We start from the raw sequence: 18,196 nt of genomic DNA on the forward strand, positions 1-18,196 counted from the left end.
TCCTAATAACTGATTATGCATTTCTTTATATTCTTCTAATGTCTGCTTGAAACCCAATGGTAACGATTTCATTTGAAGGTAGATTAATTTTTCCCCCTTTCGGGCTATCATTATGTATTGCACTGATTTTTTGTACATTTCAACTTATTAGATTTTCTCTGTTCGACTTCGATTCCTGAAGGTATTCAAAGAAATGGTTTAGTTCTATAAGAGGTATGCTGATATCTGTCAGGAAAGATGGAATCTAGATTATTTCAATCGTTTTTCTCAATGTATGTTAGAATCATGGTGAGGAACCGCGGTAGCTCATGGCGTTATACACCTGCTCGCTGACCACGTGGTCCGGTGATCGATCTAATGGTTGAGATTTACTTTTTCTGCTTCATTATGGAATAGATATTTAAAAAAGGCCCTGTAAATTTTAACATATTCACAAAAGAAGAGTATACAATATTCATTTTTCTCTCATGTATCATAATTATGACAAAAGTCTAAAATGTTGAAAAGTAAGAACGGAGAAATATGATAACAAATTTATTTTAAACTATTGCAAAAGAATAATGAATATGCTTTGCTACAAAAACTATACATCAGAAGAGAATTTCAATAGATAAAGTTCAATTATTCATGTAGTACACTGACAAAGACGACACTGCAATCAAATTATTCAATAGAATGTATCTCATAGTCCGAGTCAAAGGACTGAGAAACACTGTAGCTACTACAATGGTGAATGGTACTGTTGTCAATGACATTTCGGAAGTAGAACTGTCCTCAGTTGAATGTTTTTAAGTATTTTATTAGTTTGAATCTCGCTAAAGTATAAATGAGATGAATACTGTGCAGTTTAGATGAACATAATTTTTCTCACCAGCCCTGTCCTGTTGAGGTATATTGTGCCATATTGATGTGTATCCCTATTTAATTTCAGATGAATAACACCACAGCAGAAACGAGTTATATCCCCTTCCGGCCTATTCCGATGCATGAAATAAACTATGTTGAACAGAAGAGATGTAATGAAACTATATTTCCTAAAGGATACCCACAGGACGGTGAGTTGTCTTTTTCTTTGCACCTCACGTAAAGGGTAAGTTCGCGATATACGGTAAAATTTTTATTGAAATAATTCCATGAGGGAAAATAAATTGTTTTAAGGTAATAGGCAAATCTATATTATGTTATGAGTATCTTACAAAGATGAATTACTTCAGAGGGGCTGTTAGTCGAGGCTATTATATATAGGCTCCAACAACTTGCCTTTCGATTTACGATCTCACAAATACCAAGAGAAATGTCTACATGTCTCGTCGTTACTGGATCGTTTCATTGTTTTGCCTGTGGGTCTCATACCTATGTAATCGTAAAATTATTTGAATGTCCCAATGCCATTGTGATATTTGAAAAACATTAATGAAGAAATACCAGGTATTTATAATTCATGATGTTAACCCCTGAAGACCAAGCTGAACATTTCATTTTAATGATCATGAAATAAACCTTTCTCTAATTTATATAGGGTTAATAAAAGCAACTGATCAAATATTCCTTTTTATCATTTCTGTAAAACAACATATTAAAATAATCTTCCTTTTGTATAAATAAAATATCTGAAAATCTTTGTATTTTGTCATATTACGGCCAACACTGAAATTACACAGAACAAGGTTTGATAAGGGTTAATCATCTATCGCTTGAAGCTCAAGGTAAAGAGGCGTTACAGTTGCAATGTGTATTGCACAAAACTAAACCGGAAGAGTCGTCTTTCTATATTTTCTTAATTGTTATGTTTTTATTTAAAGGGGTATTCCGCCTTTTTGTAAATAGTTTTTCATTATCAAAAACGTCGTTAATTTTACCTGAAAATATTTCTAAAGTATGCTATTTATATCTGTGTATCTACTTGATCAAACTGATTTTGTTTTAAAAGGGTTAATTAAAACGGAGAGAACTAATATTGTTGATTAAGTAGTTTGACCTAGTTTTTGGTGTTTGTTTTATAATGGCTCGACATTTTTAGTTGAAAGCTTCACAATACATAAAAGACATATTGCTCTACAATTAGGCGTTGATTTCACTCAAATCCGTTCAGTAGTTTTCTAACACCTTTCAAAAAGGAATGTAGGTAATTAGGTCACAGGTAAATCGGTCACCGGAAATTTGGTCACAGTAAAAAGGTCAAACGGTAATTTTGTCACAGTAATAAGGTCACACGGTAATTTGCTCACAGAAAAAGGTCACACGGTAATTTGGTCACAGTAAAAAAGTCACACGGTAATTTAATCACAGTAATACTGTCACATGGTAATTTGGTCATGGTAATAAGGTCACACGGTAATTCGGTCACAGTAAAAGGGTCACACGGTAATTTGGTCACAGTAAAAAGGTCACATGGTATTTTGGTCACAGTAAAAAGGTCACATGGTAATTTGGTCACAGTAATAAGGTCACTCGGTAATTTGGTCACAGTAAAAAAGTCACACGGTAATTTGGTCACAGTAAAATTACCCATTTTCAATGGTGTTGGTCATCTTATTCACATCAACCGCTTGTAGTTGATAACTAGATTCAATAAATGGTGGAGGACGGGCAATCTCACAACTTAAGTAGGTTCGTGACTTTGACCTTGACCTCCAATGACCTTAAAAGTCATTGTGTTTGTCTCTTCGTCCCATGGGGGCCCCCAGCCTGCGACCAACCATCATGCCGTAACCACGTTCAGCATTGAAAATTTGCGGGTTTGAATAACCGGGGGCCCGGGAATAAAGTTCTAGAGGCCTCAAATTAAGATATTTCTTGTCATAGGGGCCCCAAATTCAGATATTTCTGGTCATGGGGGCCCCAACTTCAGATATCTATGGGGGCCCACATTCAGGTATTTCTTGTCATGGGGGCCCCAAATTCAGATATTTCTGGTCATGGGGGCCCCAACTTCAGATATCTATGGGGGCCCACATTCAGATATTTCTTGTCATGGTATTGTAATAAATACGAGCAATCGGGGGGGGGGGGGGACGTCTGGAACGTCAGTATCCGAATGTGGGTCCTCCTTGGCGACAAACCGCAAAAGCATAAAAACGTTAAGAATTGAAGACCTTGGTCCAGTTTCTCGAAATCATAACTTAAGAAAGCTACAGATTTTAAGAAATGGAGTTGTTTGATTGGTTGATAATGTCATATTTAAATATGATCAATTTTAGTGATTGACCAATCAGAGAACACAATTTTAGTATTTTAGTTCTCTGATTGGTCAATCCCTAAAATCGATCTTAAATATGGCAATATCAACCAATCAAATGACTCCATTTATTAAAATCTGTAACTTTTTTATGTTAAGATTTCGAGAAACTGGCCCTGAGGGCAAGATTAACTCTCTGGGGCCCAAGGAAGGAAGTCTATGGGCCGGGTTGGAAAATGCTTGGGCCCGACCGATCAAATACTTGGGAGCCCTCGATTCATAGTAGCTACGTATAATGGAACATGGGCTTTTCATTGAAAATTTAGGGCTCGTTTTAAATCTCCGAATTTAATTGAATTTTCCCAAAAGTTTTTCGCGCCTCGCTTCACTCGGTGTCATTTATTATTTCTATACATATTTTTATACGCCCACATCACAATGTGGACGTATATTGTCGTTGTCCCTGTCGTCCATCCGTCCGTCCGTCCGTCGATCCGTCGGTTCGTCCACAATTTGCTTGTGAACACGTTAGAGGCTAGAGTTTTTATCGGATTTTGATGAAACTTGGTATGTGTATTATATCCATGAGATCTCGGTTCCTTTCGATATTCAGCATTTTCCGGCCGACGCTTTCTGAGTTATTGCCCTTGACGCGCTCAAAACGCGTTAAATTTGGCTTGTGAACATGGTGGGGACTACAATTTTTATCCGAATTAATGAAACTTGATATGTATGTCTGTATTGATGAGATCTCGGTCCCTTTCGATTTTCAGCTTTTTCCCGCGAAGGCTTCCGGAGTTATTGCCCTTGCTTAAAATTCATTAAAATTGACTTATATAGAGTACAGAGACTACAATTTTTATCGGAATTGATTGAAACTTGGTATGCTTGGTATCATCTTGATACCCGCTAATGTCTGTCCGACTAAATCGAACGCGTTCCGAGTTATTGCCCTTGACTTTACGCAAAATGCGTTAAAATTGGCTTTTTAAGAAGATAGAAACTACAATTCTTATCGGATTTGACTGTAACTTGGTATGCTTGTGTATATTGGTAGCATCTCAATACACACATATGTATGTCCGATTCCGCCGACCTGTTCCGGGTTATTGCCCTTGACTTAGCGCAAAATTCGTTAAAATTGGCTTCTTAAGAAGATAGAAACTACAATTTGTATCGGATTTGATTGAAACTTGGTATGCTTGTGTATATTGGTAGCATCTCAATACCCACTGATGTATGTCCGATTTCGTTGACCTCTTCCGAGTTATGGCCCCCGACTTAGCACAAAATTTATTGAAATTGACTTTTAATTCAAATTTTTTTTTCTGATTCGATTGAAACCTAATTTACCTGTGTATATTGGCTACATGGAGGAGTGATGCTATTTAAAAGGCGAAAGCCGCGATGAGATTTGCTGCTGGCGGGCGTATAGCCTTGTGGGCGTCCGCTCGTATATATTAGCACCGTTGCTCGTAAATTTCCACGTCTGTCCCAATGACCTGAGCGTTTTTCAATTTTCGGGTAGGATGAGATGGGCGCCCTTCAGATACGTGAGATACGTGCGAAGCATCTCACCCTACCCCCACCCGAAAATCGAAAAGAATCTGCTTTGAAACGCTCACGTTATTGGTACAGGCACGGAAATTTATGAGTAGTGGAGATTATATATAAAATACATATTAAATCAACTTCATTGCTGAAGTCAATACTGGATGATTTTACAGGCTGCATTCAGTGAGTAAGAATTCTGTAATTTGGAATGGCGAGAGTCGGCAAAAGTTAAACGGTGGTATGGCTTGCAAGCTTAAAAGGCAGACCGATGGCGGGTTGTATCAGCAATAACTATATAGCTGCAGATTGACAGGTATACCAAATACAGTTCGACCGTTCAGGGCCCCACAAGGTCCATCGATCTCTGGCAGAGGGCAAGCAGAACACTATATTATGTATTATGAAATAAATATCATTACACCAGTTACCAGTAATTTCATTTTACTAATTTTGCCTTGACCAGATCACTGTGTGACCATATTACTGTGACCAAATACCGTGTGACCTTATTACTGTGACCAAATTACCGTGTGACCTTATTACTGTGACCAAATTACCATTTGACCTTATTACTGTGACGAAATTACCGTGTGACCTTTTTACTGTGACCAAAGTTCCGGTGACCGAATTTCCTGTGACCTCATTACCGCGCCCCTCCAAAAAGAATAAAGAACTTAAAAAGCGTACATAATGTTTTTAAATTGTTTTGGCGTTTGAAAATTAACAACTGTATCTTTATAGTTAAAACTTTACTCTAGTTTATGTTGTATAGTTTTCGCAAATTTGAGTAAAAAAATGTTCGAACTACAAAAAAAGCGAAATGTCCCTTTAAGAAATATTAGGGCAACAATGCGCGCAAATCAGTCTGAAATACTTTATACAATCAATTACTTGTACTGGCCATTGTTTGAAATTAGTGTGGTATGATAAGAGTATTCCAAAAGAACCTGTGGTATCTCTTGTTAAATTCTAATTGATTCTCAAAATCCAATACCAGCCGGTTCACCCACAGGAGGTTTTACTTATAAATATTCGCTTAGTTCAATATAAAATAATTGGTTAAGAAAAATTTAAACACTTCGTTTAAGTAAGTAATATTTATAGCGCAGTTTTCATGAGATAATTGATTTAAAAGCCGAATTCGGTTTACGAATGAACACTGTGCTTTAATTTACTTATAACATGATTGAGGGATGTCTGACAGATGGGTGAGTGGGCTTCGTGTTATATAATAGCCATTGCACGGGCATTAAATGTTGTATTTTGGTATATAGGTCAATGTAGACAGAAACATCTGTCTCTATTCCAGCCTATTCCAGCCTCTGATAGTTATTTGGACAGATGTCGGCTGGTGTAGAGACAGAAAAAATAGACACCGTTCATTGGGTGCGGGGGTTCTAGATACTTCAGATCTGCAAAACTCGGATATATTTGGAAACATGAATATTTTTGGTAGTTCAGTCATACCATCATTTTCTCCCTACTCCATTTATGTCATGTATCCCTTTCAATCAAAGTTTTCTTAACGAAACTGATCACGTATCCGCCATTTAAAACTGTTTGAGCAGCCAAAAGTTCAAAGGTCACGTGATACTAACAAAACGAAAGTTGTGATGCTCAACACTAATTTACAGTTATCGTTAAGGTAATTTTATATTATGCTAGAAAAAAACGCATCTTCGGAGGCGTGGACAATCCACATTTAATAAGACCTTTAATAAGACATTTCGGACTAAAGCCAATAGCGTTTGTTACATCATGGTCGTGGTTTTGTGTACATTTACATAAACATCTAAGTGACATGAATATAATTCATTTGTTTCTTTGTTGTAGCACGTGCTGACGGTGGGACTAATATGTCAGTGATGATCAGTGCAGACCACTATAGTCACTCCCCTCCCTCTATACATATGCAGAGTAAATCGTGATATAACTTCGATTTACACGATTTTATCAAGGGATAAGCGCCGCCCACCGGTTTATACAACGAAAAGATCAAGAGAAATTGCCGATATCATGTTGTAAGAGTTTATAAACTGAGTTTAGACTAAACTGTCTTGCATATCAATATCGCTACCATTTATCATTGATCAATGTCTGTTAAAAGTACATCTCGAATAGATTACAAGGTGTCCAGTTTAAAATGGTTTGATAGAACGAGACAAAATAAAGACATTTTAAGATCATTGCCTAATTTTATACAATAATGATTTAAATAATAATCCGTCAGTATGTTTCCAATGATCATCCGGCTCATCTGGCTCAAACTGTGTAGGAAATTGACATTGTTATCTACAGTGAAGATCGTAAATATCATTCTAATATTCATGCCTTTTTACTGCCTGTTGATACCTATATTTACGTTCTGGCCTGGTAAGGAATAATTAGGTCACGATGTGATTTAGTTACAGGTTGCTTTAGGAAATAGATCACAAATTGTTGAATAATTGGTTACACGGAAAATTTATCGTAGTAATTAAGTAGGTGACAGCAAATCTTTGGTTATATGTAAATTAGTCACAGCATAAATTGGTCAGATAGTAACCAAATAGTCCGTTTTACCTTGTTTCAGGAGCTGATGCTGTGTGGTAAACATATAGGTCAGTCGAAACTGTAGACGATTAACTTTCCAGCGAATGTGATCAAGTGAACGGAACTTTTGGGAGTAACCTTTGGGGACAAGCTCCAGTAGGCTTATTATAAAGGTGTTTTTAATTTAACCAATGTCATTTCATTTGAGCTCATTAGGAAGAAGTAGAAATTTGTACTTCCATAAAATAGACCTTTCATTTAAACATCTTTACATTGTGTATGTAAGGTTAAACTTGTTCATGGAGTTCATTGATCTTATTGATGGTATATTACATTATCACAACTAAGTTTAGGTTACATCGGATGAAAATGTCATGCTTGCCTCGTAAACGTCACTTCCGGTCAATAACATGAAGAAATTTATTATCAATCTTATCTATAGCTTAAAATGATCTATTTGTTGGTACTATATAATCACGTGACTGATAATTAGTGATTGACTATCTGATATAGGTAGTTACTTGTGGCTTTTAACGTGACTTTGTCTAATAAATCGGCTTCTCGCAGGATTTATGGACAAATATGTTCTGATTTCCCTACAGATTTATTGCCCCTTCCGATAATAATCTAGAAAAATATATTGACTCTCTGAAAACAAATTAGTAAATATAGGGCGAATAAATTTATTGTTAAAACTAAATACACGTAAAACATTCTGAAGCTCTGTGATGTTCATTTAAACTGACAAAACCGATGATCTTCTCACAAAATGAATTGATAAATAACTTTCGGGCATTGTGAGTTTTTTTCATAAATGAATTTTGAATTGAAATAAATTCTGCTCAAGTTTAGGCATAAATCATTAATAACATATCACATGCACATAAACAGCTTTATTGGAAGCTGCCATGCCATACAATGTGCGTCAATAGAAATTTTACCCATTGTCCATTTCGCACTGAAGAGGGACATTTAACATTCCGCTTTTTTATTAGGTCGAAAAATGTTTTGGACCAATATTTGAAAACTGCACACCAGCTGTTAATTTTCAAACGTCAACAATATTTAAAAATATTACGTAAGGTTTTTAAGTTCGTTATGCTTTTTGAAAGCTGTTTGAAAACTAGCCTACTGTACGGATTTGGGACACCAGACCAGAAGCTTTTTTCGCTTGACGAAAGTATAATTAGAGGAAAAGCTTCCACCTATTTGATAAATTGAGGTCATCTTCCTGATTTTAAGCAATTATTTCGTGGTCTCGTGTTGATTATTTTCTCCCAATTCTAATCCATTCAAAAATAAACTTCAATAGTTTTCATAATAGTAATTAGTTAAGTTAGTTATATCCGTCTGGAAATTTAAGCTTTTGTCATTAAAAGCTCAAATATTAATCTTGGTTTAAATAAGTTAGTAATTGGATTCTAAATGATGTGATATGATGAGATTAAACTCTGTCCACACTTAATGTCCTTCTACCTAGTCTTCCATACTGAAACATACATTTGGATAACACATGCGTGTCCCAGGCGCAATTCCGAATAATTACCGTTTACATATGTCAGAAATTCTGGGTCCGTTTTGGAGCAGCGCTTGAGGTCCTGGATCATTCTCGAGTAAATCAAGATCGTTATCGTGCTTTAGGACGTTTGAATACGATCCAAACGTGGCAAGTAGTTACGAAGAGCTGATGTGGAAATATCGACTTAACGTCGGCTTGGTACAAGAAACTGAAGCAATAAAAGCTACCGATTGTTCACGATAAAGAGCAATCCGAAATTGACAAAGGGTAGACAAATGATCACGTGCAAAAACTAGAACGGTGACTAAATCCATTCTTTACTTGCTTGTCGAGTTTAAGTACAGGTAAAGTTTGATTGTTAAAAATTTCCTTACATCAATGTCTTCCATTACCATATACATCACCGTGTTTAGAGAAACCGGAAGACCTCCTTTCAATCTATCTTAGATAAACTTTACTCTTTGCTGGATAATGATTAATTAGCTGATCAGTAGATCTTTATAGACTGAAACATGGTGAAAAACAAAAGAAGATGAAGACATTCAAGGATCGATATTTCAACGCCCAAAGTTGACCGAGTTTATGTAGTTAACTACATAATTTGGTTACATCTTATCAATCAATCCTATTAGCAAAAATATCACACCATTAGCTTTCTTTACGAAAATTCAAAAAACGATTACGATTTAGGATTCAAAGGAATAGATTTTGTCACCACCTGGTGACGCCTTTTCCACTAAAATGAACAGTGTCTGTGTCCTTGTGTACTTTCAGGCGGGCTGTATTGTAATGCTACGTTCGATGACTGGATGTGTTGGGATTACACGCCAGCAGGAGAAACTGTGTATCAACTATGTCCTATAGACTTCGACACAGCCATGAACCCTGATGGTGAGTACAAACACTGCAATTGTATCAAAACAAATCTGCCAAAGCGAACATACTACTAAGATGCTATTAAACCAAAAAGTTTGTAATAAATAGATTGCTTCATTGTTTAAAATGCAGTGTTTCACAGATATAATCGTTTATGATCGACAATCTTGGTTGGTGTAGTGACAGGTTGACTGTTTAGGATATGCAATGAACTTATTATGGAATGAACCCTGTACAGAACCGATCTTTGGGTGCAATTACCCGATGATAATGATGTCAACTTTAAAAACAAAGCTTCAATTCAAAGCTAACAACATAGCACCAACTCGTACAACCTACCGGCTAGGAAGTAGAAAAACTCTGTTTCCAAATTAATATTCTATACTGGTGTTGATATTTTAATCTGATAATATAGTCAAGTGTATGAGTCGAATAATCAGAAGTTTTCAGGTGATGACTAAATTAATTTCTTCTTGGAGTAAGGACTTTGAAATTTGATAATTCTTCCCAGGAAACGTTAAAGGAGTTCGTCGGACCACAGACTGAGACCCTAATGAAATTTGACCCCAGGGAATCAAGATGGTCTGTAAATGTGACTAATTATCTTACATTTATTCTTAACCTCTTGAGCAAACTAAGTGATATTCATTACTTGATCGCAAGTTGACATCAGTTTTATATCAAATATTATCGAAAGGGAACGACAAGTTTAATTATATGTCGAGACTTGTTTCCTGTTGTCTAAAAACATCGTGATAAGAGCTGAACCTTGGTAATTTCCAGATTTGTAACGTTTTTAATCCAGGCTACTGTTTTAAATTTGTAGATAAGATACATGTTATAATTTACGTATTTCTTGAAAGGTTTTGCTGAAAAGAAATGTATGGAAGACGGAACATGGTTACGGCATCACGTGTCAGGACGAGTCTGGACAAATTACACAGAGTGTATAAACACAGAGGTAAAGTCATCATCATCATCATCGTTCAACAATACTTGAAAAAAATAATGAACATTGTAAACTACTTTCATCCTCATCATCACCACCTATCATCATCACTACATCATCATCATGTAGATCATCATTCGGTATGATCTTGATCCTCACTCTCAATATGCACTGCTTAAAATCTGGTATAGACGCATGCAAGACATCATCATTGTAACTTATCATCATTGATACCCATAAGGTTCGTCATTATCCTTTTTCAATCACTAATCATCATCACCATTATTGACAATCCATCATCAGCAACAGTTATCATTAGTGAGCATTGCTTAATTAATATTGTATATTATTACCTTGAATAATGCCAAACATAATCCATTTCCATTGTTAATATCAATATGTTGATTTTTTGTAGGCAGAAAACAGTGTAATGATGGTATATATTTCTGGTTATGCTCTCTCTATTATTTTACTCATTATTTGTATGGTTATATTCGCTAGTTTTAGGTAAGTCAAAACTGAGTTTAATTCCAAGATTTTCCGAAGTCGGTGGTTTGTTTGCGTCTCATACAATGGTCAGTTTATATCTGATCTACCAATAAGTTAAATTACGTTCCCAGTAAACTTGAAAGTGAAATGAAATGTACGGTGTGTAATAACTGGAAGGAAACAGTGATAGCCCTCTCTTTTTCCATTTGCAGCTGCCGAGAGACAGAATGTGACACTTGTGTGTTGGTTTTCACCACATTCATTTATGGTTTGCAATTATGCTTATTGTACAACCAAGTTTTACTTATAGACGTTCATCAATATGTTGACAGAGAGACGTTAAAATGGCAACTGACAACATACAGAGAACTAAATACTGTCAGTATTGTTGACATACAGCACTAAATTGACATATACTCGATCACATCAACAAGATCATTGTGAACATAAATTCACACATATTAACATCATTGAATTAGGAATCAATTACTACATACGATACTTTAGAACTAAATTATATTATACAATTCTCTATCATTTGACTAACTACGACAGAACGGCAATGGTTGTGATGGTTAAAGACTTTGCTTCTATCTCTTATATGGAAGCAGGTCGTTTGACGAATTCGTCGCAATCGGCATATTGAACAGTTGACCGCCTAGAAGCAAACCACCGATCGGATAAATTTTTAATATTTTGACCAAGGGCAACTGTCGGCAACTTCGATTTTCTTTCTTCTTTTTTGATTTTTTTTTATGTGTGCTGGTTTCGACTTAATTTAGAGTTTGATCATAATCTCTAAGATGCCACTGGCTTCTGGAAGTCGTAGAAAATCCGTTTGTTTTCAGATTCTACTAGTTCCATGTTCGACTATAGGGCCGTCCATTGTGTGCTTCTACTAGATTATGACATACAGTTCTGTTGTGTAATGTATTTCTATTGGGATTTAAGTAGTTCGACATATCGTGTGGCGAGTAATAAAAAATTATTTTACTTGAATTTCCCACAAAGAAGCGCGTTAAAAGACTCCACTGTAAAATACTTCAATGAAATATACTCCCAGGTTCTTACTAAGTAATTCAAGGGCGATATGATAATGAATTTAATTCCTTCTAAGGTCCTTGGGGAAATTCATGGTCTTAAAGATAAACTCATTATTCTATACGGTTCCTTAATTACCGAATTTCTCAATTATCGAAAATTGATGAACTTGTATGCTTTAATGAAAAGCTTTAGCAAATGGGACGAGACAAAACGTTAGAAAGATTTTCTTTTTTCAGACAATTGTTTTCGTCATAGCTGCAAATGTTTCTCTTTGTACATCCATGCAATTGTTTTTATGTTTGATAATGTCCAAAAGGTTTAATGCGTCCATTATCAACACTTCACTTCATCGACCAGAATAGTAAAGAACAGTAATCGATCTTGCTGTCCGCGATTATTGACGTCCTAACAACAGACAATCCAGAAAGAATTGCTAAATAGCAGATTTGTCAGCTGAAAATTTAGTCAATATAGATTTTACTTTCAGGCAGTTAAAATGTACACGAGTCACGATCCATCAGCATTTATTTTTATCATTTATATTAGCTGGTATGTTTTGGATCATATATTATACACAAATACCAATGAACCGTCAAAACATGGAGGATAACTCGGTAAGTCTATTAATGAGCCTGATGCATTATCATTAATATATAAACAGTGACATGTCGAACTACCAATTGGTAGCGAAACTTGTATATCAACTTGATCTAATTGCTAACAGCAGCCGACAAACATGTTTTAACCCCAGAACGAAAAATTCTACGATGGATTTTCTTTTTCTTTGACAGTTATCCCATTGGAATTTTGGATGCAGTCCTCACAATGTTAAGCTTTTACGAACTGCGGTAAAGTTATAAGACGAAGTTCTTAAGAGCTTGGTATTTTGAAGAATAAGTAGCCTAAGCATGCACTCAAAGAATGTGAAATTTTGTGTCTTGGCAAATAAATGGCGGTTAGCTCTTTCATCAATCTCATAAACTTACTTTTCAGATATGGTGCATATGTCTACACGTAGTGACACAATACCTAACAATATGTAATTATTGCTGGATGTTTTGTGAAGGATTTTATCTCCATACCTTAATAGTTTTAGCTTTTACTAAGGAAAAGAAATTACTCTGGATATCGATAATAATTGGTTGGGGTGAGTTCTATTTCAACATCGCATTCATAAGTAGAAATATCAAAAATATTTCAAAATTTAACTGTGACTGGTTGAGATAGATTTTATTTTTTTAAATTTGTATCAAAACCTATAGTTATTCTACAGACCTACGAAAATAGGGAGTGATCGGGAAATACCGGGCATGTTTCAAGATGTCCTGACGTACCATGTCGGCGTTTCAGCGAAGATCCCGATCAAGTATATTATCTTGAACTAGCCTACTACTTAAATGAACTACATTACTTTACATCATTTATTTCACACTTTTGTTTTTGAAATTTTCAGTGTTTCCTACCGTTCCTACAGTGTTTTATTTGGGGTTCCGGGCCACAAGTGTATTCGAAAATTCCAAGTAAGTGGAAACCTTAATATGTATGACATATTTATTTAATAAAACCTTGAACAGTGCTTATAACGACACAAATACTTCTCAAAGCAGGTGATCAAGAAATTTTACAAGATTCCGTATTCGTATCGATTGTACGCAAGTCAGCAGGTTTGATTTACGAATATTATATTGGTAGCAGGGATGGAAGATGGGTTGTCTAGCTGACACATTGCGAATCATAATTCCTATTATCGGTTTTTGCAATTCTGTTATTTTTCGGGGAGAAGAACAATTGGCATCATTACTAGCATCGTATTTGAAGACATTTTAGGCCACTCTATTATGTAATCACAGACTTACGCAACATTTTTAACTCAAAATAACTAAACTAAATTATATTAATTAACAAAACATTCACCTCCATTTAAATGTGTCCATCAAATGACTAGACACGTAATTGAAAATAGCAAAACAAAAATATTCAGTTTCCTAGCATTAATCAGACAATAGTCATCGAACAGGACAGAACGTGGTAAATCTAGCAGGTTTGTAAAGTCTACAGAGTACATTTCTATACTAATGAAACATTTCAATTCAGATTTTTTACATTCCTGCTCAGACAAAAAATTATTGTTAACCAAGGTTCATCCTAAAAAGTTGATAAATACGACATTTTTCGAACAAATCGGTACTATCCTTGATCGATAACGGCTTTGTTCTAGAGTTTTTTCTGAAGTTAAGAGTTTTTCCAACAACAGACTCCTAGATCAATATATTTCTTGCAATAACGCTATCTTACCGTAAAAAAAACTTTTTACTAAATGAACTAATGATTGACTACAGCTAACCACTAAACGATTCTGCTCTCAAAAGGAAACTTCTTTACGTCATGTAATTACATTTTACGCTATGACTTATAACATTTTTGTCTACAGTAATTTGGACAATAAAATATTAATAAAGGGCTAACCATAAAACTTCCCTAAAAGTTGAATTAAACATTTTACTTAGTTGAGAAGGGACATAAATGATCAATTTCTGAGTTTGTTTCGTGTGTCATTTCCTATATAATTTTGAAAATTAAATCTAAGCCATTATTCTTACAATGTATGTGACTGGAGAGATTTTACTTCCGAAAAATGCACCTGAAAATTCCCCTGTGTGTAATTCGAAAGATAATTTTTCATTTAGAAATCTTGTACTCCCTTTACTACTTCGGGGCTCTGATTCACAGAGGTCTGACAGTGTATTGTCGCTCAAATTTAATGGAAAGTTTACATCCTGTTAGCTCTTAGGATTTATATCCTACAACACTCCTAATGATTCACCGTGATATAGCCATGACCATCTTCAAGATTTAATAACGCTTTGCTCGTTTGAGTCCTTGAAATGAAACCGCCAATTTTTGTAACTATTTGCTTAATAAATTATGTTTTAATTGACAGATGTTGGTTACACAAATCGTCTTTAATGTGGTTTATCATAGGACCTGTGGTTGTTTCACTTATTGTAAGTTGCAGTTGAAAAAATGATATTACTATATTAATTTTTGAACAAGGGTTTAACGGCCTACTGCCTACTTTCGCCCGGAAAACTCTTAAAGGACACATGTATTTCAAAATATTTAAAATTATTTTTAAGGATTTTTTTAGGATTGCCCCATTTAATGATCTGTACGTTGCACTTTAGCTCTCACCCATTTTCGTAATTTTATAATTTTATAAGTAAATATAATGTAGCCATACTTCGTTTACAGGTAAACCTCTTGTTTTTGGTGAACATTTTAAGAATCCTTGTGTCAAAGCTGCGTGCATTTAATACAAACGAGAGTCATCAAAATAGGTTGGTATAATAACTCGTTATACTCTAAATTGATACATTGAATCATTACTTGACGTATATTATGTATTAAATGGAACAACATCATGATTTAAATGGATCAACATAGATAACTTGATTCAAAAAGATCAAAATCATTAATCCAATGGATCAAAATCGTGAATCCAATGGATCAAAATCATGAATCCAAAGGGTCGAAATCGTGAATCCAATACATCAAAAGCATGAATCCATTGGATCAAATCATGAATCCAAAGGGTCGAAATCATGAATCCAAAGGGTCGAAATCATGAATCCAATGGATCAAAATCATGAATCCAATGGATCAAATCATGAATCCAATGGATCAAAATCATGAATCCAATGGATCAAATCATGAATCCAATGGAACAAAATCATGAATCCAATGAATCAAAATCATGAATCTAATGGATCAGATCATGATTCCAATGGATCAAAATCTTGAATCCAATGGATCAAAATCATGAATCCAATGGATCAAATCATGAATCCAGTGGATCAAATCATGAATACAAAGGGTCAAAATCATGAATCCAAAGGGTCAAAATCATGAATCCAAAGGGTCAAAATCAGCTTTGCCTAAGTAAACATGAAGATATACTTTTGTGCTTCCAGGAGGGCAGTACGAGCAGTTCTAATATTAATACCATTATTAGGTCTACAGTATTTAGTTATACCATTTAGACCTGACCATGACCCACAGGCCATGCATATATTTAAACTGATCTCAGCATTTCTAACTTCTTATCAAGTAAGTAATAGCTTATTAGATAGATTCCCTGAACTTAAAAAGGATATCAGATGAAATCTGAACGCAATTCACTTTCTTACTTTCATAACCTTTGTATACTTAAGTGGAAATAGGGTTTTTCGATTGTTGTCATTTGCGCTGGAATTGAATTCATTTTCATTTCAGGGTGTTTTTGTAGCTGTGATTTTTTGCTTTTTTAATGGGGAGGTAGGTTGCATTATTACTTTAATCATGGTTCGACTCGAAAACATTTTAGATCGTTTATTTAGTAATATACACGTATTTGGACCATGCCGTTTGTTCTGTTCTGAGATCAAGCGAAATCAAGCAATAAATTCAATAAATCGATATCCCTAGAATTCCGTTGGTTATATTTGAGAATCGTATTATCTTTCCTTTATGCCAGCTGGCAGAATAATCATGCTGATACTGGGAATCGTGTCATATTTTAAGCTAATGCCAAAGTGTATCGTCTGGAAAAACGTGTAATAAGAATATCGTTATGGGAGGAATGGGTTTACCTATCGAATTGTCTGTTGTAAGCGGATATAATGAGTCAAGGAACATTCGGTGTTAAAGATAGTAGATTCAAAGAACGAGAAGGCAGACCTGATACGCCCATGGTTGGGACAAGCTTAAGATTGACGAAAGATGCAGATATGCATAGTACTATGTCTACTTTTTACTTTCGTTTCTTTTACACTTGACAGTAGAAGAAAAGCTCACCTCAATAGCTTTTTTGTCATGGGCAATCATTAGTTCATTTTTCTGTTCATATTTTTTAAATGATACTAATTATGCCCTTTGGTCTAATTTAAAACTCATCAAGGTGCCTTTAAAAGTCATTAATGGTACAAAATTCCAAAAAGTGTCATTATATTTAATGTTTCATGATATCGTCCATCAAACCCTTTGTCTTTAGGTAATTACAGTAATGAAAAGAAAATGGAACCAGATCAGGAATAGTAATTATAACCCTACTAGTGACAACAGAAGGCGAAGTACGTGTAACACGACAGCCATAACTAATTGGGATGATTCCAGTGTCGTAAAGAATGACAAAAACTCTAGAATTAAAGCGGTGAGCTTCTGCATTAAAACATTAATACATTATCTTTTTGTCGGAATTTTTAGCAAGGCATTCGTGAAGCTGGGTCGTTATTTGGCAAATTTGTTTTACAGGTCATTGATAATTCAGCACCAATCGCAAAAACTTGAATAATATAATGCTGTATATCAAAGTAAATAAAAACTATCGAGCGAACAGTCTACCAACATTTAAGGAGGACCTTAAACATTTTTCTATAGCACTCATGCGGATACTTTGACACTCTTTGATAAGTTTTGTTTTTTCTTCTGAAGGAAACCTCGTGTTTTTTTTATCTATTCTGGTTCATCCAGCTGTCAATTGATAGTCAGGAATAGATCACAAGGCATCAATTTGGTATAGTTGTTATTTTGTAATGTATGACTTCTGTCTTTGATTCTATATATCTCAAAATTGAGAACAGTGCTGTGACCTCTTCATGTCAATAAAAAATCATTTAAATAGGATTCGTCTAAATTTCAGGATGAGTCTGAAATGCAGATGATGGTTCCGAATCACTAAGAAGGGATATAACTCTACACAACATTCCTGATATCACTCATTCAGTGTACATAAAAAATCTTCACGCTTTTTTTCTTTGCCTATACATGTAAATGTGTACAGTCATCAAAACTAAAATGGTGGCTTACACATGAATTCCTCAAAAAGGATTTTAAAAATGTTGTTTTGCAAGTTAACACCTGCACGAATCATACTTATAGCCATTTCATCGACTCTTGTGTGTTTCTTAAGATTAACTCTATGGATATCAATACGCTTGTGAACTGGCTTCATATTATACCTATATTGTGTACCGTTTATTACCACTCGAAATTTGTGAAGTGCTTATTCTGCTTGTAC

General features: G+C 34.9%; 1 protein-coding gene across 1 annotated transcript; it reads left to right on the top strand.

The window, feature by feature from the left end:
• Window positions 1-237: 237 nt before the first annotated feature.
• Window positions 238-17,466, top strand: LOTGIDRAFT_172709 (hypothetical protein; the record flags this gene model as incomplete). Its single annotated transcript, XM_009049881.1, has 14 exons — window positions 238-288; window positions 932-1,055; window positions 9,558-9,674; window positions 10,523-10,620; window positions 11,024-11,115; window positions 12,629-12,755; window positions 13,135-13,288; window positions 13,595-13,661; window positions 15,083-15,146; window positions 15,394-15,479; window positions 16,113-16,248; window positions 16,414-16,455; window positions 17,171-17,329; window positions 17,383-17,466. 14 exons carry the CDS (start codon window positions 238-240, stop codon window positions 17,464-17,466), a joined length of 1,401 nt encoding a protein of 466 aa, XP_009048129.1.
• Between the last annotated feature and the right edge of the window lie 730 nt (window positions 17,467-18,196).

Source organism: Lottia gigantea (genome assembly GCF_000327385.1).
Source record: "Lottia gigantea unplaced genomic scaffold LOTGIsca_140, whole genome shotgun sequence".
NCBI classification, from domain to species: Eukaryota; Metazoa; Mollusca; class Gastropoda; family Lottiidae; genus Lottia; species Lottia gigantea.